This window comes from Emys orbicularis, chromosome 24 (assembly GCF_028017835.1).
Source record: "Emys orbicularis isolate rEmyOrb1 chromosome 24, rEmyOrb1.hap1, whole genome shotgun sequence".
In the NCBI taxonomy this organism is placed as follows: Eukaryota; Metazoa; Chordata; order Testudines; family Emydidae; genus Emys; species Emys orbicularis.
Genome location: NC_088706.1, coordinates 10,991,523 through 11,015,365, shown reverse-complemented (window position 1 = coordinate 11,015,365; position 23,843 = coordinate 10,991,523). Strand labels below are relative to the sequence as shown.

Here is a 23,843-nt window from a genome sequence, read left to right as displayed (position 1 = left end):
GTCGGTACATGCCTCAGTTTCCCCATCTATAAAATGAGGGATAATATGTACTTCCCTTGGCAAAGTGCTTTGAGATGTACCCATGAAAAGCGCTCTGTAAGAGCAAGGGATGACTATGCAGTGCAAGCCGTAAGCATTTGGGGATTCAAGTCCAACCAGCCCGAAGTCAAGGTCTGACCCCGTGTCTCCAAACCACAGCGATCTCTTGAGAGGTGCCAGTGACTGATGCTGAAGGTGGCATTACACTGCAGAGCAGATTAGGCCTGCCGTGATCGCTGCTGGCCTACCGGGAGCTGAAAGCAGGAATCAGAATTCACACAAGCGGGACCAGAAAAAGGAATCATCTTTATTGGTGAAGTTTGTTAACAGATGGAATATTTCAATGCTAACCCAACAACACGGGTGATGAATACAGACTGCGTGGCGCGTCCGTTCGCAGGCGCCTAGTCACAGAGAAACACTGAGATGGCTCGAGCACAAGGAAACATGCAGTCAATCTGCTCCCTGGCAGATCTGAACATGAGCCCTGCAGCCCAGCAATCACTCCAAGACTCAGCCCCCCCTCCCACCCCCAGTGTAGCGACATTTAAAAAGAGACTAACAAAACAGTGTGAAATAAGTTAACTAGTCACATTTGCTCAGTTTCCAGCTTTAAAAGCTACCCCTTAAGTTGTCTTTGTTGTTTAAGAGGGTAAATAAAGCAGCCCTGCTGAGAGAGACAATGGGGCAGGAAGCCCATGAGAGTAGCTATGGCATTGATCAATTGCGGGGGAGGGAAAGAAGGGGGGGGTTCCTGCAGATATCAGAGGATTTCCCACCCATTCCCCAAGGGACGGAGCCAGACACCCCCCTTGGTGCCACAGAGAGGTGGGAGCACACACACCACCCAATCCAAGCTCTGTAAAGTATCTCTTCTAGCCGGTACATAACTGGCTTCCCACCCCTTTGGGTCAGATCAGGTCTCCTCTGAAAGGTCATTGAAACAGTTTCTCCCTGACATGCACAAAACAGGGCAGGATGACAGGGCTCCTGGGAGGACACGGCATGCGGGCTGCGTCTAAGGTTCACACTCGCCTACATGGAGATGTCAGTTCTCTCTTTAGCTCCCAGCAGGGCCTCCGACCAGAAATCAGGAAAGCGGAGCAGAGGCACTTTGACTCCTGGAAGCGCAGTGTCTGCAGACACACTCCAACCCCTCCCCGCACACCTCCTTCTCCCCCGATTAACTTTACACACTGCATAAAGCCAGCAAGACACCACACAGGTCACGCTCCCACCTTGCCCTCCCTGCACCAACACTGAGATATAGGACAAAAAGACAGCCAGTGACCAAAGACTACCAGCAACAAAGGGACTAAGTTTACAGGTAGAAAAATCATCCCACTGCTCTTTTTAAAAAAAGTGTATATTTTAGAAGCTACAACTTAAGTTTGTTTCTTTAAAAAGTGAAGTAACTGAATTGCAAGGACACCCTAGGATATTCTTGATGCTACTTTGCAAAACAAAACATCCAGGTGATCTTCTCAGCTACACACCACCTGACAGGAGAGAGAGAAGCCAGTTAGCCATTGCTGGGACGTCCCCAACCCAGGCAGTTTTATTTCAGACAGGTAGGGGGGTGCTGCACTCCTAGGCAGTACAGTGGTTTAAATGGTACAGCCAGAGGGAAGATGGCCTAGTGGTGAAGGCATCGGACTGGGACTCAGGAGATCAAGGCTCAACTCCCAGTTCTGTCTCTCTGTGTGCGCGCTGTCAGGCAAATCACATAGGATCTGTCCACACAGCTTCCCAGTGTGGGTAAACAATCACTCACTAGCTGTGCTGGAGGCAGCAGGCTAGAAACAGCGTGGCCACAGCAGCATGGGCTAATCAACTGAATACAATCCCCTGGTTCTACACATTGATGCGGCTAGTCTGAGCTGCCGCCCGTGTGCGAGCTCAAGATGGGCTCGCATGTTGGCTCACCTGCACTGGGAAGCACCCCCCAAGCAGTGGCGCAGACGCACCCTAAGGCCTTGTCTACACTACGAAGTTTTGTTGGCAAAAGTCACGTCGCTTTAATTAAAATCGCCGTCGCAGGTCCACACTAGCTCCTTGTGTGGGCAGAGCGCATCCACACGCACCGCTCTTGCAAGGACACAGAAAGCAGTGCACTGTGGTAGCGATCCCACTGCGCAACTGGCCGCAGGGCGCTTTGGGAAGGGTTTGCAATGCCTCATGGGGCAGGGACAGCATCACATGAGGCAGGTTTCTCAATCCCATGGTTCCAGGGGCATCCTAGTAGATTGTCAGCTGCTTTTTCAACTGAAGCGTGTGGAGGAATGTCAAAGCAGCCCAGCAGCCTCACGCAGCCAAAAGTAGCTTTGTAGCGTATACACCTTTTGTTGGCAACGTAGTGTCGACAAGGCCTAAGTCTTCGCTCCCTCTCCAAGATGGAGAGGATCATCCTTTCTCCCACCTTTTGTCTACTTAGATTCCTCAGGGCAGTGACTGCGTTACTCTGCCACTGTGCCTAGCACAGGCGTTGTTATAACTGGTGACTGTTAGAGTCCGTTTAAGGCCAGAAGGGACCACCAGATCATCTAGCTTGACCGCCTGTGTATCACAGGCCACCAACACCACCCAGCACCTGCACGCTAAACCCAACAACTGAAACGAGACCCAAGTATTATAGCCCATCAGAGACTAGACTATGACGTCACAGGCAGAGAACAGGAAAGACGGAGGCGCACCACTGCCTGAGGCCCTGCAGTTGGGCAAAGGAGCTTAAGGGAGGAGCCTTTCCCCAGTGTTAATGATTTGGGCTATTCACATGAGGGGCAAGGGGTTTTTGTTTTTGTTTTTAACCAGTGTCCCTTTGATACAATGGCTCCAAATCAGCAGCACATGGACCCCTGCGAAGCCGTAAGTACCCGCTGCTTCCCATTTCCTCCCTCCCATTTCCTGCTGCCCATCTGCATCCACTAGCTCCCAATGGGTGATGCCAGACCCAACAATCCGTTACCCAGGGCTGGAGCTGCCTATGCTTCCAGCAAGAGGCATTCAGCCGGTGGTGGGGAACACCGGGGGGCAGAGGCAAGGCCTCAGCACTGGTTGGGAGAGCAAACTACACCACGTTCTGCAAAGTGCAGACAGCTGAGGGTTGAGGTTGTTGCTGAGATGCCTCACCTGGCCGCCCACTCCTAGTTAGCATTTCTCTGGCGGACGTTCTTGTCCTTGTGGTTTGGGGGATTGCTTTTCCTAGGAAAAGGGGGAGAGAGAAGGCAGTGAGAGGAGAGCCAGGACTTCCTAGCACAACAAAGAAGAAACTGCCTGGCTGCGTAGAAAGCTAAGGGGCCAACTCCCTCCTCACTGATGGAGCACGGGTCTAAAGTGGACAGATGTAAAGACAGGCATCCAGGACACAGCGAGATACGGTTATGAGCCATCTGAACACAAAAGAAGCTACTGTTCCCAACTGAACACCGTGAACAAAGACCACACTGATGACAAGCCACTGGAAGGCGTTTCTGGTAGCTGGTTGGCTCACTAGGGCAGCGGCTCTCAACCTTTCCAGACTACTAAACTCCTTTCCGGAGGCTGATTTGTCTTGCATACCCCAAGTTCCACCTCACTTAAAAACGACGCGCTTACAAAAATCAGACCAACATTCCAAAGTGTCCCAGCGCGCTAGTACTGAACCATGGCTGACTCTCTCATTTCTACCATACAATTACAAAATCAATCCATTGGAATATAAATACTGTACTTGCATTTCAGTGTACAGGATTCAGAACAGTATGAACAAGTCATGACATTTTAGTCTGTCCTGACTTTGCTAATGCTTTTTATGTAGCCTGTTGTAAAAGTAGGCAAATAGCTAGATGAGCTGATGACCTCTGCATCCTGCCTGGGGTACGTGTACCCCTGGTTGAGAACCATTGCACTAGGGCACTAGCCAGTTTGTTCATGCCCACAAGTATGCAAAGCACATCACTGCATCTGTGCCAACATGTCATATAATAAGAGAGCTGGTACTCACAGTGGTGCGGACCCTCCATCATCATCTTCAGGTCCAGGATCGCATGGTAAGAAGGAAAAAGAAAGGTCAGGATGCAGCCTTTAGCCAAACATCACGTCCTGTACACCCCACCCAGCCACTGGTCCCCGAACCTTAAGAGCCAGCATTCTGAACAGGCCTTTCTATACAGGCTGCTGCATATTGGCGGAGATTACAGTTAAGATGCCATCCCATCCTGAGCCTCCCAACAGGCAATATAGCGGTCACTTCAGCAGGGTCTAGGGATGTGAATTTAAGGCCAGAAGCAGCAAGAGCTGTATTGTTCCTAGGTGGTCACCTGTTTTTTGGCAAGTAGTGGGCTTGGCTGTCCCAGGGATGTCCCTTTCTGGGATCCCTGAGGACTAATAGCTGCCAAGGATAACTAAACTTCATCCCCAACCCGGAGGAATTCTTGTACCACATTAACTGAGGTGGATCTGAAGGCCACACTGCTAGGGATCCATGAAGCAATGGCTGGGCAGCTGTTTAATACTGAACAGCCAAAGCTTCAGCATGCTGGGCATAAAAATCAACCCTCAGTCACTCCCAAGAAGTATAATTCCTCTTTGGCACAGAGCTGGAGTGACTTGCCCAAGCCAACAGCAGAGCCACAATTACACATTTCCTGCCTCAAATACTGCAGCCCCGTTGATCCAGCTGAATGTCCCAGAGCCCAAGCACTAACGCACACAGACCCTGACAGCAAGCGAAGATTGCATTAAATTAAACAGGAGACTTTCAGGGAAGTAGGGGGGAGCAGTGCCCCCGCCCTGTACACATTCTGCCAAACACTGTGCGCTGGCTACATCAACAGCACTGTAACTAGGGAAAGACATCTCTGGTGTCACCTGACTCGCTCAGACCTTTCACCAGTTCATTGGCATCTGCCTCCCTCTAACAGGAGAGGGCTGTGTGCCATCGTTTCCATGGCCCACACTTCCCCCACGTGCCGCCCAGCGGTAAGGCCCAGGGGACTGCAATGGGGCACTCTGAAGATTATACGCAGCTGGTGAGAGGACTGATGCAGAGGGACAGCTGGAGCTGTCTCTTCCACTTACCATGTGAGGTCCCACCCAGCAGCAGAGGAGGGAAGAGAGCGGAAAGATAATGCCAGCAGGGACATTGGTCACAGCCATGTTCTCAGCCATCCCAGAAACCCACCACCACATAACCTTCCGGGGCAAGCCTTTGAGCTGGCTCGGGATAAGCTTCTTGCAGTTCCCTTCATCAGAGGGCCAGAGTTTGAGGCATCTTTTTACAGAGCCAGAACTGACTGGTCTGCAGCTAGTTTTTAGGAATCTATAATCCCCCTTTCAGAAGTTCTTGGTAACGTCTGCTCAAGGGTTTCCGATCAGATGACTCACACTACAAGTCGCTGAGTAATTCTTCTCTGCAATGTGATTGGCTACTACCAACGTGACATCACTGTGTTAGGAAGAGATGAGGAGGATCTCAGCCTTCCGGCTATGATCAGGGATGAGTTTAGCCAACACAGGTCCAATCAGAGGCTGTATCTATCCCTGGCTGGGGCAGGAGGCACCGAGCAGAGCGGTTTTCCCCTTTAACATCTGATCAGAAACCCCTCCGGCAGCATCTCTGGAAGCGGGGAAGCCCCCTCTGAAATCAAGATACTTTCATCCCCACCCTACCCAGAACTGTTACACCCATATGCTGCAGAGTTCCTGGGTTAGACGCGACCCCTAAACTCCAGGTGCACCTTACCATCAAGGACTTCATCCGGCTTTCTCCTTTTCTCATAGATGAAGATGATGGTGACAAGAACCAGCACCTCGGCCACAATGCCCAGGAAGGGCCAGAGCGCTGCCAGGCGGCTACGAACCCGCAGTTCCACGATGGTGCCGTCGGTGCCCAACTCGTTGGTGGCATTGCAGACGTACTTGCCCGGGTCCTTCTCGATGTCCAGGTTAACAACACGCAGCTCTGTCTTGTTCCCGCTGGACTTGATGATGAACCGCTCTGTGCCATTGATGATGGGCTGGAAGCGGGGGAAAGAAGCGAATGATTGGGGCAGCCTCTTGTGACTGGACCACTAGCAACTCCACCCCACACAGACCTGCCTTGCTCACTGAGGCACCTCCAGAGCTGCCTATCTCAGGGTTACAGCTCCAGGGGAGGGATAAGCTGCCACCCTCCCTACCACTCCTCCGGGAAGAGAGGTCCCCCCAAAATGCTCACCTCATTCACATCGTTTATGATCTTGTACCAGGTCCACTGACTAACAGGAGGATAAGAGTTACACTTGCAGATCAGAACGCCGGTGTCCCCCTCGTTCCCATGCTCGGATTTCTTGTAGGCCGTCACATGTGGCTTAACTGCAGAGAAAGGCAGCTCAGACGAAGGATTTGGCCAGCCTGATTGGGCTGCAAGTGCTGTAGGCCAGCTAGCCAGCGTCATGGGCAAGGTAGCCATAGGCTTGTATGTCAGCCCGAGAAACAGGCCTCTGGCTCCCATCCCCCCATCCCTTCTCTCAAAAGACCGAGCATTCAAGGTGCTTCCCAAGCAGGCGATGAGAGATTCATGGCTCAAGACCACCTGATCAGCTATTAGCTATCTTCACCCCCTGCCCATATGTCCACGGGGATCATTCCCTTTGTTCAGGAAGGCAGAGGGTTGATGCATCTTTGGTTCTGCTTCCCCAGGCGGCCAAACTGTTCTGTTTACAAGCCGCTTGATCCTAACGCTAGAAGAAGCTGCCTAGTAGGAATCTATCCCATTCCTTCCCCATTTACTACCAGAAGCAGCTGTAAATTGCCAGAGCTGAGCGAGCACATCCGCCCACCCCCCTTACCCGAGAGGAGATACTAAAATAGTTACCTGTCACGTGCACAGTCCTACTCACAGGGGGCTTCGTTTCGAAGATACACTCGTACACCCCTGAGCTGTCTCCATTCACGTCCCCTATTCTGTAAGAAGAAAGGGACATAAGCAGGAAGATTTAGGGGACGTCACGGCCTGTCACACTACCGGGAGCAGGGAGACCATCCCGTCATTAGCTCAGAGGCTGGAAAGGAACAGCCAACTCCAGGCTGCAGAAAGCAGGGCTGAGCTTTCACCTATGGGCAAGAGAAATAGGCCGACTTTTCTGCTTAGGCACTTGAATTGGAGCTAAAAAATACTAAGCCCATCCATATGGAGAAATTGGAAAGGGTCCAGAGAAGAGCAACAAGAATGATTAAAGGTCTTGAGAACATGACCCATGAAGGAAGGCTGAAAGAATTTGGTTTGTTTAGTTTGGAAAAGAGAAGACTGAGAGGGGACATGATAGCAGTTTTCAGGTATCTAAAAGGGTGTCATAAGGAGGAGGGAGAAAACTTGTTCACCTTAGCCTCTAAGGATAGAACAAGAAGCAATGGGCGTAAACTGCAGCAAGGGAGGTCTAGGTTGGACATTAGGAAAAAGTTCCTAACTGTCAGGGTGGTTAAACACTGGAATAAATTGCCTAGGGAGGTTGTGGAATCTCCATCTCTGGAGATATTTAAGAGTAGGTTAGATAAATGTCTATCAGGGATGGTCTAGACAGTATTTGGTCCTGCCATGCGGGCAGGGGACTGGACTCGATGACCTCTCAAGGTCCTTTCCAGTCCTAGAATCTATGAATCATATGTTTAGCAGAAGCCCACCTCCCCTGCTCCCCCCTGCCCTTAATCTGTACTGGGCCTAAGGTCTCTCAACACAGCATTGTCCACCCTGGCCAGATTGCTTAGTTTTAAGTTCCTACCCAGGCAGATGAATCTGCAAACCCACCATCCACCTTTCACTCCTTCCTAGCTCTGCCCCCAGCACCCACTGAGGGTATGCCTACCCCGCCATTAGACACTCGCGGCTGGCCCGTGCCAGCTGACTCAGACTCACGGGGCTCGGGCTGAGGGGCTCCGATTATGGTGTAGACATTCGGGCTTGCGTTGGAGTCCAGGGTCTAGAACTCTGCGAGGTGGTCCGAGCCCCTTAGCCATGCAAGCCTGAGTCAGCTGGCTTGGCCTGGGGCGTCTAATTGCAGCGTAGACACATCCTAGGCAATGACACTGCGTTTTCTTGACTCTGCAGTTAATGTGGAGCTGTGACTAACAGGACAAAACTGGTCAGCAAAACCAAGGTTCTGAAGCACCAGAAGTGAGGTTATATTAAGCGTAAACCATCTCCAGCATGCTCCTCTTTCTTTCAGGCAACAAAGGCCTCAGAGGCTAACTTAAAATGAACTCAGCAGACCAAAGCTATCACAAGGCGTGCAACCAAAAAAAAAAAGTTAAGAACCGAGTTAGCAAGACTCCAGATATGCTGTCCCACCTCTCATGTGGGACATCAACCCCGTGTCCGCTCTGCAAATCAGACAGCTAAAGCGGCAGCAGGATGGGTTTAAAAGAAAGTTACTGGGGGAGTGGCTGCTCAGCTCCCGTTCAGAAATGCCCACCAAGCAAGGGCTGCACATGGGGCTATGCTGCGGCTTTCAAAAGTAAGAAAATCAGATTAGGGCAGAATAATCCCGCCCGAATCCAGAACCTGCCGTTTGTGTCTTGGGGGGGTTGCAGCGACAGGATTTGATGGATTAAAGCTGCCTCACGACAAACGCTCAATTCTGCAGCGTGGTGATCCCCAATGCGGGGGGCCGAGTTTTAGTGCTGTTATTGCACGGACACAATGGGCAGTTTTGTTAGTTCTGCTGCGCTCGGAGCTTTCCCCCTTCCAAAAGCCACTCGAGCGAAGGAATTGAGGTCACACGAGGGAGGCTGGCTTAGAAATACTTTAATCCTTGTTCAGCTCCCTGTTGCTATGGGGAGAGAGGCACGTCAGCTCTGCCATACAAAAGGACATGATGCCGCTCCGGCTGGCTGGGCCAATGCCAGCAGGGGCTGATGGTAATGAGTCTGGAAAGCTCGTTGTCCCTATACAATGGGGCTGGTATTCCAGTTCCCGCTCAGCCACAGCCTGGGACTAGAAAGGCTTGGGCAGTGACCGTTGTAACTAGCAGGGCAGCTCTCTGGGGACAGCGGACAGGACCCTGGAAGCATACCAGAGGAGGACTGCGCAGGAAAATCTTTCCCGACTCAAGTGCAGACAAACAAAACATATCCTGGAGTCTCCTGCACCACATGCGGCCCTCAGCAGGAGCGGGACAGTTCACTTCCTGTCCAAAGAGTGGGAATGCTGGTTTGGTTTGTCTGAGTGCCTTCGAACACTTGATTTTCATCAAAGCCATTTCCCGAAGCTTATCACAAGGAACCTTGCTGACACAGTTCTGTCCAAAGTCAACACAGCAGACAAACCAGAAGGAACAAATTTAGGACACTAGAATACATACTTTTAAATATGCCTCTCACCAAGGGGCTCAATGTATTATTCCTACTGGGCAGGTCCCAGTCTCTCTATTGGTGTGAGATCTGACAGTTACCAAGTTGGGACCAGAATCCAGGTTCCTCATCTCTCAGGCCCCCTGACACGCGCAGCACCTCTATACAATGCTGGAGCACTAAAATCCCACCTGAACTTTCCCAGTCCTGCAGAGGACTTCCTGGCCTTCAGGAGAAGTTTTAGGTCTCCAGGGCTGTATCTGAGCACTCCCCCGACTGCACTCACGATTGCCGCTTCCATCCAGGAAATCCAGCAGCGATCCTTTGAATTGTTGCATGAACTCAGTGTGTTTGATCACCAGCCAGTCCATCCCACTGCATGTTCAGGAGGGATGGGGTGCAGAACCACAGCAGAGGCCAGATATGTCAATAGCCTGAGGCCATGTTACATCTTGTACTGCTATAGTTTAGAAGTGGGAAGGAATTGCCTCTCTGGGGCACACTGGCAGGGACCTTGGGTGTAATGGGGTTGGGGGAAAGGAAGTACATTTCCCTGCTCAGTGCTTTAGAAGGCAGGCTTTTTGGTAGCATGAGTATGGTCAAGTTTTCTGCAAACAAGAGGCTTTCATTCCTGAGCCTCAATGAATCTTAGTCCTGATAGTCCAATGCTGTTATTGTCCCCAAGTTTGGATCCTTCCCTGAAGTACCTGTCCTATGTTCATAGTTAGTTCCACAACCTTGCCATTTGGGTCTGGCTGACCTGAAGTATCAGCTGCCTTAGACAGAACTTTTCTTGGGACAGACCAGAGCAAGAACAATATCTCCCCCCTCTCCCCCTGCCCCCTCAATGCCCTCAGACACCTACTTGTAGGCGGTATATTCAGTCATTTCCTTATCGGAGGTCAAGGTCTTGTCTCCTTTCTTCCACATATGGCCCATGACCGGACCCTGAGGATCGGTTATGTTACAGGAAATCACAACAGCCGAGCCAGAAGTCACATTTGGGGAGGTTTCTACAATGGGATCTGCATTCATAACAAACCTAAGTTAACATGTGGCATTAATATATTTCAGCAGCCATTTCACCTGCCTTAGGACCTTTAAAACAAAGAACATCTATATCACTCACCGTCTCCATGGCAGCTTTTCACTTACCCTCGCAACTTACAAGAAACTGATAAACGGTATCAGCAAGGGAGGTGCAGGAGGAGTCAGACAACCAAGTCTTGAGCACATTTGGCAAAAAGGCAACTATGTTCTCCGCACATCCCTTAGCAGAGCAAGGCAGAATCCTTCTCCAAACCGTCTCTAGACGGTTCAGAGCCTCCTGCGCTCTCAGGAGCGGATGTGTTTTATATTCCATCACAGCTAAGTGCCCATCAAAGCACTTCGTTTTCCATTGCATATCTGAGCAATTACAAGGGGAAAACCCTTTAAGCAGTGTTATCATTCACTCCATTTTTTCATACCTGAATCTGTCAGGGTTTAACAGATTTCACCTGGTGATTGAACAGAGGACCACAATCCAGTCCCTTTTTTGGATGGAAACACAATGCAAGTCTGAGAGACTGGAATCCAGCCTGCACATCTGAAATCAGTGTAGCTTCACTGACTTGGGTGGATTTACACCAGTTTAACAGGAGAATGAGGTCCTGACTCTCCAAAGTCTGACAAGAAAGTTGATCTAACCTGTTGTCACACAGCTAAGCGATCACTAGAGGAAAAATTCTATTCACAGGGAGAGGAAAGTCTCTGGGAAAACAGTTCAATCAATGGAAACTATTAAGCAGCCAATATAAAACGTGAGGTTTTCTACTCTCCCACCCCAGCCCTCTCTGAAGGAACATTTCGCACAGGGCTGAAAAGCACTTAGGATGGTAAAAAAAAAAGCTAAGAACTACTCCAGCAGTATTGTCTTCCGCTAGATTTCTTTGCATTATCTAGAACATTTGCACTACCTGGAACATACACCACAAATGCTACAACCATTTAGTTCCAATGATTTCAAGAGCCAAGATACCATCTTAAGTAGTGAGGTTAAATTTGATTTCCATGCATTAGTCCAAGTTTCAGCTACCGAGAGGAAAAAGATCTCGTCTAGCTCAAAAACTGGACTTTTAACTCTAAGTGAGAGACAGTTTGGTCACTTCCACAGTACAGATAACTACAGTCACATTATCAGTGTCACACACAGACACATACGGCCATTTCAAAAATGGTTGCATCACCAGAAACTAAAAAAGAATTTGATGCCCACAGCTCATACTGCTAGCAAGGAAGAAAGCGTAAAGCAAGGCTGGTCACAGGAGCAGAAGTTGGAAGGAACTGTAGGGAAGGGCTGGTTTGTCAGTGGTGGTTAAGGCAGAGTCTACCAGCAGAATCAAGACTCTGAATTCTGCGAGTCAGCATTGGGACACCGAGGCATCTTAGGACAAGCAGCACATACTAGTTCTTTGGGCTCTGAAAGGTACAGGTTGGTCGGACGGTGTTTTGGTGGGGAAGTCACAACCCTTTTTGAGCAGGGCCACTGTGGATCAAATCACGGATGGTGAAGGGGATCACAGGAGGGTAGGAGTCTCTCAGTTCTACAGCCAGGACGGGAGGGTGAGGAGAGTTTTCAGGAAGTCACAGGACACAAGTGCGGGGGACAGGCCTGGCAAAACACTCAAGACATCGCCGCGTCTGAACAAGTGCCAAGGCCTCAGTGCGGCCACTCACGTTCAATGACAAAAACGTTAGCCTGGGAACGGATCCACTTGACTTTGGGGCTCTTCGACAAGTGGTTGCGGTCGGGGTCGTTGCTAGCCCGGCACTCATATGTGCCCGAGTCGTTGATCGTGAGGTTTGCGATGTAGATGGTGCTGGTAGAGTGCAGGTTATAGGTGGCGTTGATTTTGACACGGTCCTGCCGTGCGCCATCCCAGAGCTGAGCATAGGTCTCGTTCGACTCATCTCCCTCAAACCACCATTGGATCTCAGGGATAGGGTTGCCAATCGCCTCGCAGTGCAATTCCACACTGTCCTCGGTCAGTTTCTTTTGAGACAGTGGTGACTTTATAAAGCCAGCTACGAGTTGGAGAGGTATTAGTGCAAAGCATTAGTGCAAAGAGAGAATTCAGCCACACAGATTTTAGCTGTTTTAAGAAAGTGCAACATGTTATTGCTTCAGGTAAGCATACCTCCCCCCCACCCTGTGTGTGCTATATCCAGCCACGCTGTTAAGATATAGCGACCCAAACCAATGCTTTCCACCAGCGCTGCTAGTCTGCATTTTACAGGCTACTACAGAACCAGAGCCCCCAACCAGCACTGAACAGGGAGCTCAAACACACTACTCAGAGTGGCGCATGCAACACAACAGCCACTGTCTACACACTCTCGCACACTCCATCTGCCCTGCACAGCAATGCTACAAGCCCCTGTCAACTTAATGTAGAGCAAGGAGGCAAATAAAATCAACTGCCTGTGCAAAACGCCCAATGTGTGTGCAGAGCAGATAAGTGTTGCAGTAGAGGTGGAAGAGAAAGAAACCTGAAAGTGTGTTGGAGTTCTTAAATAGTTTGGAAGCTGAGCTGGCAGGCCCAGATATATATTTTTTGCAAGAGAATACGCCTCAGCCTCAGAATCTAAGCTTTGATTTTTAAGAGAGAGAAGCTATGTTTTTAGCCCTTACAGCTGTGAAGGACGTCCCCCACATGTGAACAGAGAAACCGAGGCAGTGCTATCTGCCCAAGCATGCAGAGAACCTAGACGAGGGAAACGACAGCTATCCCAATTTGATGGCGGGGACACAGACTCTGGAACCGAATGACAACATGGTTAACTACTTTGCTGTTAGTTGTGCGCTTACCCCTCCATTGTTAAATGCAGAGTTGGATATTTTGGAAGGAATTGGTTGGCTAGCATTGAAGGTTATAGTGGAATTAAGAGTTTGACCCCCTCTGTGCCGTCCCAGAAGCAGGAGGTAAAGAGGAAGAGGCAGTCCCTTCCCCAGCGCCCAAAATACCAGCACCCTGGGTGTCAAGAGACCTCCTCCCAAAGCTTCCAACCACCTTTCATTCATAAGGCTCAAGGCACTTTGAAGGTGGGGGGCACATTATCACCCCCATTTTGCAGATGGGGAAAGAGACGTCAGAGTTTCGGAGGTTTTTTGGGCAGGGGAGGGGGAGAAGTGAGAGAGAACATCACTAGCCAAGTTCAGTAGCACTTTTTACCCACGAAAGCTTATGCCCAAATAAATCTGTTAGTCTTTAAGGTGCCACCAGACTCCTTGTTGTTTTTGTAGATACAGACTAACACGGCTACCCCCTGATACTTGACAGCTGGGAATAGGACTCTGGTCTCCTGCCTCCAGTCCCGTGCCCTATCCACTGGACTGGGTGAATTATCTTTGTCACATTTAATTCAGTTACAAAACCACCCCATGTTTCTGGGAGTTTACTGGAAGCTGCCACAGAAGTTTTGATGTGCTGCTGCATGTAGCATAAGTGAGGTGGCTGTGCTGCAGAGTTTAGACCCAGTGTGCCACAAACCTATTATACAGCAGGATGGCTTTAATACAGGGGGTGGCAGCATTTCCATTAGGAAAAAAACCCAAATGATTTCAGGTGATCATAGGAGAGGCACTCTCTCTTTTAATGAGTCAGGAGCCTAGTTGTGCCACTGCCAGCTTCCACACTAGAGCTGGCAAAACTGATTTATAAAGCGACTTCCAAAATTCTTCTAACTTGGAGAGTGATTATTCAGACAGGCAAGTGAGATGTGTTATCACATTACCCTTTTGGTGTAGAAGGGCAAGAAAATTTTGTACCTGGGCTAGTGAATTACGTTGAGTTTAAAAGGCTACAAACACCCTGATCTGAGCAGTCGGTTTACATTTTCTTTTTACTATTACAGCATATGTGCAATGATATGGTCTCTCTTATCACAGTCCAGATTCTTCTCCTAGCTGATCCTGCAAAGAAGTCACAGCCCCATGGGATATGACTACTATAGAAGTGAGGATGGCTGCAGGATCACAGCACCAGAAGAGATCAAACCCTTGATTAACCACAGATTTGGTAAGTGTCAAATATGGTAGGAAAATGGATCAAAGGCATGAGATACCCATAGGTAGGCACATGAGTTTGATTCAAACATAGCTGAAATCCCTCCCATCCCCTTGAAGGTGATCTGGCGAGTGCCCCAAATAACCAGGGGAATGCATCAAGCATAATTTGCCATTAAAAAGATACGCTCTATTTTGATAACCAGGAAAGCAGGCACAAATCAAGCTATTCCAGGTATTCACAGTTTTACGCGCGTTTGGATCAAATTGAAAAAACAAACATCTGTAGGTTAGACGAGATTAAGAATTTAATGTAAAATTCTGTTAGTCACCCTAAGTCTTCTAAACACTCTACAAACTAGCTAATCCCTACGTTACAACTGGGAAAAGCGAGGCAGAAAGGCTGAATGACTTGACCAAGGCTAGAACAAGGGTGAGAGTTCTATGAACTCAGACCACCGTTGGAGTATTAATCTATCACACGATGTGGTCTTTAAAAGAAGGTTTTTTAAAATGTGAGCTTTTCAAGGGTCGGGGGGGGAGCCAAGGATTCCGGTTGCTCACCACTTTTTATCCCTAAAAGGATTGTGAATCATAGCAAACACCTTTTTCAGGGAAGAGGGCTGGACACAAGCCCCTTTAAAACTAGAACCAATCAACAACACACCATGGGCTAAAAATCAGCCCTGGTGTAAGCAGATATCGCTCTCAGTCTTATGCAGCAGTTGCACCTAGTTATACCAGGGTGAATTGGCCCCGTATGTCCACAAGTGACCCAGCAGCCCTCAGTCAGACAGACTAAGGGTGAGGAACACAGGCAAGTGAGTCATTTATAATGTAGTAAACAAGTTTTTGCATAGAGAGTTCTGTGCTTTATAAAAAGACACGTCCCCACGTTCACCACATGAGAGACGTGCAAATTCTGTCCTTGCCTTCACACACTCCAAAGTCAGTTGACCACGGTTTAGAATTGGCCAAAGCCCGGCTCTCACCCCAGTCACGGTGACCGGGTGGTATTGTTCAGCATTCCCATTACTGCATCATCTGCCAGCCTTCTCGGTGCTAGCTGATCTGTTCTGGTTCAGAGATTCTTGCAAACTTGCTCTTAGTCACCCTATTGTGGATAGTTTCAGATATTTCAGCTAAGAAAAAAAGAGCAGTTACAACGTGAGCGTTAATAGCAGCTTTGTAAAGTAGTCACGCAAATTCACCAGCCCAGGCACGAAACTGACTTGCTAACAACTCAAGATACAGAGAATGAAGTAATTTTTACTCAGCACAGGCAAGCTCAACTTTGAAAGGTTACATAAGTCAAGGCTACATAGACTCCAGGAGTGGTTAGAGGATAGGAACCTGAACATACTTGTTTCTATTGTGCTCAAGGTAGCAAAGTCCAGAGGATTCACCTATTTCACCCTTCCCAAGAACTGGAAAGACGGCTCAGCACTGATGGATCTGTAAATCAATAGCCTCACAGCAGTCAGACCTGCCAGATACCACACCACTCCCGATTATTTGCCTTTAAAATGGCTTACAGACAATCCGTTAACTGTTTGGAGCCAGAAGCTACAGTTCTACTTCAGAGGCAGGTATTGCATAAGGCCTGGTCTAAAATTAAAACATCAGATCGACCTGGCTACACTGCGTGGTGGTAAGGTCGACCTAACTCCCGGTGTAGACACAGGTAGGTTAATGGAAGAATTCTTCCACCGAAGTAGCTGAAGCAGATTAACTACAGATGGAAAAGACCCCTTCCGTCAACACAGGAAGTGTCTCTACTATGGCACTACAGTGCCACTGTAGTGTAGACATATTGCCCCCCCCCCCCCCCCACCTCCACCAAGGTCTATGAGTTGCTTTGCAGGAAATAACCTATTTCTAGAGAAGTCATTTCTGGACAGTGAAGAAATACTGAGTGACATCAGCTAAAACGACCGTGTTGAGTCAGCGGGTTTTCAGGAAGATTGACCAAAAAACTAGGGTTATTTGTGACATATGCATCCTGTACAGTCACTCCAGACTGTGCAGCTCTCACTGCCAGCTACCTCAACTGCCAGGCCTCCCTACAGGAAAGCAATACACCCTTTATGTAATTAAGTAAACTCCTGGAAAAAGGTGGGGGGGGGGAAGAGAAGAGAGTGTATGTATGTATAATGTACTATGTGTGTATATATATGAGAGCTCTTTCTAATATGATATCTGTATGCAATTTTTGCTGCTCCTACATTTTTGATGCCTGAATGTGGGTACAGTGGAATTTTCCCCCCCTAAAAGGACTCCACAAGATGCATATGTAACAAAGGCATCAGAGGATATACTCTCTCCATACACCAAGCTTTGCATACTTCTAGCACTGAGGAACTAATGAGAATCCACTTCTACTATTAAATAAGTAGGTTTTATTCACCTGATCACAAGGGGTAAGTTCGTTCGTTCGTGTGTTGTGGCTGGCAATCTCTCTTGATTTTGCAAGACTGCTTGGTTTTGAATCACAATCCTATGATTAAACATTCTTAACTACCTAATTTTGAAGAGTCAAGGAAGCGAACACCATTCCTGTGACAGCCTGTCCCATTTTAACTACGGCCTGGTTTAAAGGGGGCCATTAAAATAAAGGTTACTGCTACACAGCCAAGTTGACTACAGAGTGCTCAACAAAATAATCTGCTCCACGATTATCGGTCTTTAAGTTACAGAGCCCCTCATTCACAATTCAAACAGGCTTCTAGAAGCTCAGCAGGTCTGCATTGCTCCTGTGACACCCTTCAGTACTTGCAGTAACCAAGTATCGCCCCTCTTGCTTATGGAAGTAACAAAAACCTCTCCGAGCACAAACTGGATGAGTTAGAACATAAGATAGCCACCAAGAGAGTATATGGCATTCTCTGGAGCTGATGAGAGTTCCTGCTGTTGTAGAACATACAGGTACAACTAACATCAACTCACTGGAATAGCAACGTTAACTGCTTGGTTTTCATTGGCCCTGGACTAGGAGGGGTAACAAGCAAGCAAAAGGACAGGACATTCTCTGACAACTGAGAGCTCACGAGTGTACCAGACTCTGCCATTTTACAGCCTGTTCAAACTCTGCTCTGCCCCACAGAAAAAAACCCACAACGTGATAAATAACGTTCTCTACATGAAAGTCACCTTCATCTAAAAACAGACACTCCCTCTGAGCTGGGGGAGGAGCTGCTGCATTATAACAGTCTGGCACATGTATCTGACTGTCCGTCCCCCCTAGCCTAGCAGCCCCTCCTCTCCCAGAACAGAATATTGTCTTTTCAGCACTGAAGACCCCTTTGCTTATAGGGTTGACGCTTGTTCCACAGTCCAGGAAATGAAATGTGAACATTCCAGCTACTGATGGAGGCTCTGGAGGAATGTTTTATATAACATCAGGGAGCGTCAACGAGTAACCAAGTGAGAGGTGAGAACACTTCCGGGAGTGAGAATTGCTCAGTCTTCCCCATGAATCTGGCAGAGAACAGCAGGTTCCAAGCATGCACACAAGATACCTCTGTGTGGGATTAGCATTAGCAGATTTTAGAAGGGGACCACCAATTGTTCTGTCCAATAAGAATAGCCAAAAAAATATTTCTTGACACTGCAAAGTTATAAGGAGAGTCACTATTAACATACAAAAATCTCATTTGTCTAAATCGGTTTTCTTTTAAACCTATCATTACACATGATTAAGGGATTAGAGAGGAAAAATATCTGCTTCCCCTTCCACCCTCATTTTGTTTACTTGGTGTATTGATAGCCCTTTATTTTCCTATTTGTTTGGGTCTCACACAGCAACGAAGGAGGGAAAAGATAAAAAAGTATGGTTGGAAAGCCAGACTTCGTCAAGGGGGCTCAGTACAGTAGCCACACTTTTTAAAAAAAAGTTAACATACTTATAAAATGTTTAGAGCTTAATTTTGTTCAATAAGGAAAGAGGGAAAGTTCTTCATACAGAATCATAAAGGAATAGGGAGAAGAAAAAACTTGTAAGCATTCGCCCAGATATGCTACTGGAGTTTGTAAGAGCAGCTAAATCCATGTCCTCAATGCAGTCAAGATAGTTTTTGACCATTTTTTGTGAGAATCAATGAGTTAGACCTGAGCATTTTGAGTCATTTCTCTCACTTACACACTCATCACTACAGACCAGCAAACCAGCCTGTCAGACATTTCTATATTTGCTGCTTTCAAGTTTTAATGATGTTTTTCACCCCAGTCCCATTAACAGAATCAAGCCATAAATGGAAGGCTACTGAGCTCCATTTAAAGATTCTGTTTTGAGCCAGACTCACTCTGTAACCTTTAAAGTCCTAATAAAAGAAGCCAGGATGTAACGATACTGGCACACCACACAGTTCTCAGAGCAGCAAGCTACTGAGCTGCCCAAATAGGGGCCTGAATTATCCTACTAAACTATTTTTTTCAGGGCTTTGCCTAGCGCTGGCACCCTAGCTGACATGAGACACGGTGGCCCATGGTCTCATTCCTTGGGAAAGAAGGAGCTGGAAACACAAAGCTCAGGAAAATCCCACTATGGTTAAGGGGGCACTGCAAAACTGACTGGTTTATTAAGGAACCCCCCTCAAAGCCTTCTTGAGGTTAACAAATGTTAGCTACAGCATGAGGTTTTGGCGGAGAGTAGGGAAGGAAAGAAGTTGCCTGTACAGAGACCCCCCTATTTAAGCAAAAAAAACCAAAACAGCTGCACAGACAAAGCCTAATAGCAACAGAACAAATTTACAGCAAGACCAATACTTGACAAATTACATCACTGAACGACACTGGCATCAAAAATCAGATGTAAACTGACCAAAGGGACAGACATGTGACGATAGAAGACCAGCTGGGAAAGTTCCATACTACTGACAGGTTGCCTAGAAGCGCCAGTTGCTTGCCAGGCCATTGTACTTTGAAGCACCTGAAAGAGGACAAATTCATCTGCAGGAGAGAAGATATACACTAGCCAAAGGTTACTGCTTTGCCAGGGTGGGGGGAGACGGGGACTGAGGGGTGTTAGTGTCTCAACTCTGATTTCTGAAGCATCTCATGAGAAATCAGATCTTTACATACAGCACAAACATTAGCCAGTCACATACTACATATGGGCCACAGACTACCTTAATTTTGAAAAGCAGTGCTAGGTATTAAAGTGTAGGGTTAGTGTCAGTCCTTTATAGAAAAATTCAAGCTCACTACAGATGCATACAACATGGGGAGGGAGGAATGCAAATACCCCAAATGTAGCCCAGAACACCAGCTGTTCTAGTTTAATTTGTTGGACACTGTGTCACAAGCCTTAGGGGATGGAAGATGGGGGGGGGGAGGGGGGGAGAACCACATACAATTTTCTGCCTTTAATCCTGCTGCGTAAACAAGATGCAGTTTTGCTGTGGGGCACTGTGAGAGCAAAGCCATTTTATTACTACCCATGCATTTCTCTCCCCCATATACTTGCCTCCTCTGATTTTTCATGAGGTACCAAATGTATTTATGATTTAGAAAAACCACACACAGACCAAAGATCCCACAGCCACACAAGTGTGAAATGGGCAAGACACCATAACTGCAAACCAACCCTGCAATCCCTGAAGGACAAAGCATTTCCCATCATTCTGTGCAGCGTTAGGTTGAATTAGAGTCCTGGGTCTTATTTGTTCTCGAAAACCCCCTATGGCCTAAGGCACACCCGTAGCTCTGTGTAAATACATCCAGCAAACTTCTTTGATAACAGCACAAGAGGTGGGAAACTGAAATGTCACAAAGCAGCGGGAAATGCCAAAGCCTGGCTTATTTACAGTCATATTTCTAGCCATGCCCACCGTCTCACTAGTGCACAGCTTTAACATGGTGACCACACAGGCATTCCTAGGTACTGCTGGTACATTATAAACACCTAAGAGATATATATGGCAGAATTGTTGCTCCATTAGCAGATTACCAAGTGAAGCCCCATGTACACATTTACAGGGTTTTAAAGTCTAAAGATCAGTTACTACTGAAAAACCTTTTGAGTTGATGAACTTAGGCTCTGACAGTAACTAGACTGGCAACAAGGAGCCAGCTTAATTTTCTCTCTTTATTTTTTGCTTTATTTCAAAATGAACACAACAGAGAAATGAGAGAGCATCAAACCAGCTTCACATTAAAAACAGAAACAACAAGGAGTCTGGTGGCACCTTAAAGACTAACAGATTTATTTGGGCATAAGCTTTCGTGGGTAAAAACCTCACTTCTTCGGATGCAACAGTGAGGTTTTTCCCCACGAAAGCTTATGCCCAAATAAATCTGTTAGTCTTTAAGGTGCCACCAGACTCCTTGTTGTTTTTGTAGATACAGACTAACACGGCTACCCCCTGATAATTAAAAACAGAAAATGCTAATTACAGATTAACCTTTTAAGGGAGAGTTTCCATCAGCAAGCACATTCATGCTCCCAAGGGGAGATGATGGGCTGAGAAATGGCAGCTCACAGTACTTCTGGAGTGAATGGAACGGTCCTACACATAACCACTCATCCCATCCACCATTTCCTTGACAACCTTACTCTGGGGACCATCCCCAGGTGGAGAGCTCACCCTGGGGAGACTATGAACACCTGCCTCCCAACACTCCCTCAGATCAGATACCATCCTGGGACAGCAGTCTCCGCCACACCCCTAATCCCACCCCCACCCTCTTATCATGGGAAATGGTGGTACATGTCCCTAGGGAAGGAGGGTAATCATCCCAGATCTCCCTGTGTTTGGGCACATCCTACCTTGGGGTGAAAGTAAGGAACAGTCCCATATACATCTCCTGCCTGCCCCCCCCCCCCAGTGGGATATGCCCTAGACACACACAACAATCCCAGCTGCAGCTCCCCCATTCTCCTCCCCCAAGATGCCAGGACCCTCACCCAACAACCATATGTGCCATGCCCCAGAGGGGACTCCCCCTGTTCACATGTGCCCCAGACAAGCTCCCACTCCTTCAGGGTTCCTCTATTCATGCTCAGGAAGTACCCAACTCATCTTAGCAAGGGTGGGGGGATTCCCTTAAGCTAGTGTGCCTCTCATACCCAAGTTCCTCATCACAGTCATTCTGTTCCCAGCCCCCCCCCCCTAATACCTGCCGCCACCACCCACAAGACCTCAACCCACAGGAGTCCCAGTCTCTCCTCACCAATGGGGGCCCCCCTCATCAGAGCCCTGGCCTCCTCCTCCCCCACAACGGCCCCAGAAGTCTCCTTCCCCCCCCCCCAGCAAGGTCCCCCACAAGCCTCCCTTTACCCTGGATCCCCCCCCGCCCTTCTGGGTCTCAGTCTCCCCCCCACTGCAGGGTCCCCCATGAGCCTCCCACCAGGGCGTCCCACTCTCCCCTCCCACCGTGGGGCCCCCCGTCCTACTGCGGGGTCCTACATGGGCTCCCGCTATGGGGTCGCCCACAGATCTCCCCCTCCCCCAGGCGGGGTCCCAGTCCCCCCTCCACTGCGGGGTCCCCCTACAGGCTCCCCCCACAGGCTCCCAGTCTCCTCTCCCCCCCGGGGGGGTCCCAGCGTCCCCTCCTCCTACGGGTCCCCCCCAGCTCTCCCCTCCCCCCCCGGGGTCCCAGCCCCCCCCGGCTCCTACCTGCTCCGGAGGCGCCTCTCCCGGCGCACAGCAGCGCTACCAGCACCAGCCCCGTGGCCCCGGCCGCCCCCATCGCCGACGCCGCTCGCTGCTCCACCGGCCCCACCAAGAGCCGCCCCGCGCGCGCGCCGCCGCCGCGCCAAGTCACCTCACACCCCGGCAGCCAGCCACGCCCCTCCGACGCCCACGGCGGCCAATCACAACGCCGAAGGGGGAGAACGCCCCGCCCACTCGCCCAGGGGCGCTCCGCCCTCTGACCTTCGACAACAGCGAAGGACGGAATCCGGGAGGGGACATGTGACCGTCAGGGCCGTGTCCTGAAGGAGCAGGGAGGGGCGGGGCTGAATGAGGAGAGTCACGTGCGCCTGTAGGGACGAGGGAGAGGGTGCGGTGCAAATGGGGGGGAAGGGCTGCTGCGGGGGAGGGGTCGAAGCAGGCGGGGGTGGGGGAAGGGCAAAGGGAATGGGGGCAGGGGGATGAGACAGGCAGGGGGTGGGGGGAGGACAAAGGGAATGGGGGCAAGGGGAAGAGACAGGCAGGGGGTGGGGGAAGGGCAGAGGGACCAGACACTTATGTCTGGGCCTGTCTCCATCACTGCCAAGTGGCTGGTTATTTGCCCCAGGGACAGGGGCTTAGGGTTGCCACTTTCCAATCTCACAAAACCGAATATCCTAGCCCCACCCCCTTCCCTGAGGCCCCGCCTCCACTCTCTGCATCCCCCCTCCCTCACTTTCACTGGGCTGGTGGATGCGGGAGGGGACAAGGGCTCTAACTGGGGGTGTGGGGGTGCTGGTTCCTGGCCAAAGGAAGTGTAGAGCCAGTGCCCCGTGGCCCCCCTGTCTAGGAGCCAGACCTGCTGTCCACTTCCGGGGCACAGCGCAGTGTCAGAACAGGTAGGGCCTAGCCTGCCTTAGCCGGGCAGCACCACTGACTGGACTTTTAACAGCCTGGTCAAAAACTAGACACCTGGTCACCCTACAGGGGCTAGTCCCTGTCCCAAGACACTTCAGCTATGTCTACACTGGCACTTGAACAACAAAACGGTTGTCTTTCAGAGGTGTCAATCCCTCCACCCCCGAAAGACAAAAGTTTTGCTGCAACAAGCGCCAGTGTGAACAGTGCGTTGTCGGCAGGAAAACGCAAACGCCGCTTGTTGGGGGTGAATGTTTTTTGTTGGCAGGAGAGCTGACAGCCGCTGCACTGCAGGACCTTTAGCGGCACAGCTGTAGCTACACAGCCGTGTCACTAAAAGCTGTGTAGTGTAGTCAGCCTTACAGACAGTTCAAGTCACAGCAGCAAAGCCCCCTCACCCCCATGCTTTAGAATGAGGCTGACTCAGAGCTCCCAAGGGAATAGGCCTCCAAGCAGCGCAACATCTATCCCCTGCCTTGGATGAGTCCAGAGGGAGCATGTGGGGAGAGGGAGAGAGTGGGGGGAAAGCAGAGACTGGGCCTTCACAGTCAGTTTCTCCTGTAGCTCACCCAGCCCACTGAGGCATCGGACTAGTGGAGCAGTCCTCGAACCCATGGGAGAATTTCCCTGCCAAAGGAGCAGCTCTATGCTCCCCCATTCTTGCAGCTCTTGGCATAGGGGTCATGAGAGGGGTGCGTCTGAGGACGGCAGGAGTGGCCTGGATATACATTTTGTGCTTTGGCGATGGGGAGGAAGCCCATAGCTTGACCTACTAAGGCTGCCGTGAGTTAGAGCACCGCTGGGAGCTATTCTAAACTTTTACTAAGGACTGCAGTGGTTCCTGCTGCAGGTTGAATACTAGCAGCACAAACGTGGCCAAAAGTCATGTTCACCACCCTCTTCTCCTCTCGGACAGCATCTTC

The 23,843-nt window shown here is 49.5% G+C and overlaps 1 protein-coding gene across 2 annotated transcripts; it reads right to left on the bottom strand.

Annotated features, from left to right (window-relative positions):
* Positions 1-325: 325 nt before the first annotated feature.
* On the bottom strand, positions 326-22,081 carry BSG (basigin (Ok blood group)). Of its 2 annotated transcripts, XM_065421981.1 has the most exons (9): positions 22,009-22,081; positions 12,064-12,411; positions 10,211-10,370; positions 6,875-6,963; positions 6,236-6,372; positions 5,762-6,035; positions 4,022-4,046; positions 3,169-3,240; positions 326-1,538 (listed from the first exon to the last, which is right to left on the bottom strand). In XM_065421981.1, the coding sequence occupies exons 1-8, from the start codon at positions 22,079-22,081 to the stop codon at positions 3,183-3,185; spliced, it is 1,164 nt and encodes a 387-aa protein (XP_065278053.1). In that variant the 3' UTR covers positions 326-1,538; positions 3,169-3,182. The 2 variants fall into 2 exon arrangements, with proteins under 2 accessions (XP_065278053.1, XP_065278052.1); XM_065421980.1 differs by lacking the exon at positions 12,064-12,411.
* Between the last annotated feature and the right edge of the window lie 1,762 nt (positions 22,082-23,843).

Coding starts and splice junctions, on each gene's coding strand:
- BSG (XM_065421981.1), bottom strand. CDS start 22,081: ATGGGGGCGGCCGGGGCCACGGGGCTGGTGCTGGTAGCGCTGCTGTGC. Junction 6,964..10,210: donor ACTGAATATACCGCCTACAA/GTAGGTGTCTGA, acceptor TTCTTCTTACAG/AATAGGGGACGTGAATGGAG. Junction 6,373..6,874: donor TAGGACTGTGCACGTGACAG/GTAACTATTTTA, acceptor CTTTCTCTGCAG/TTAAGCCACATGTGACGGCC.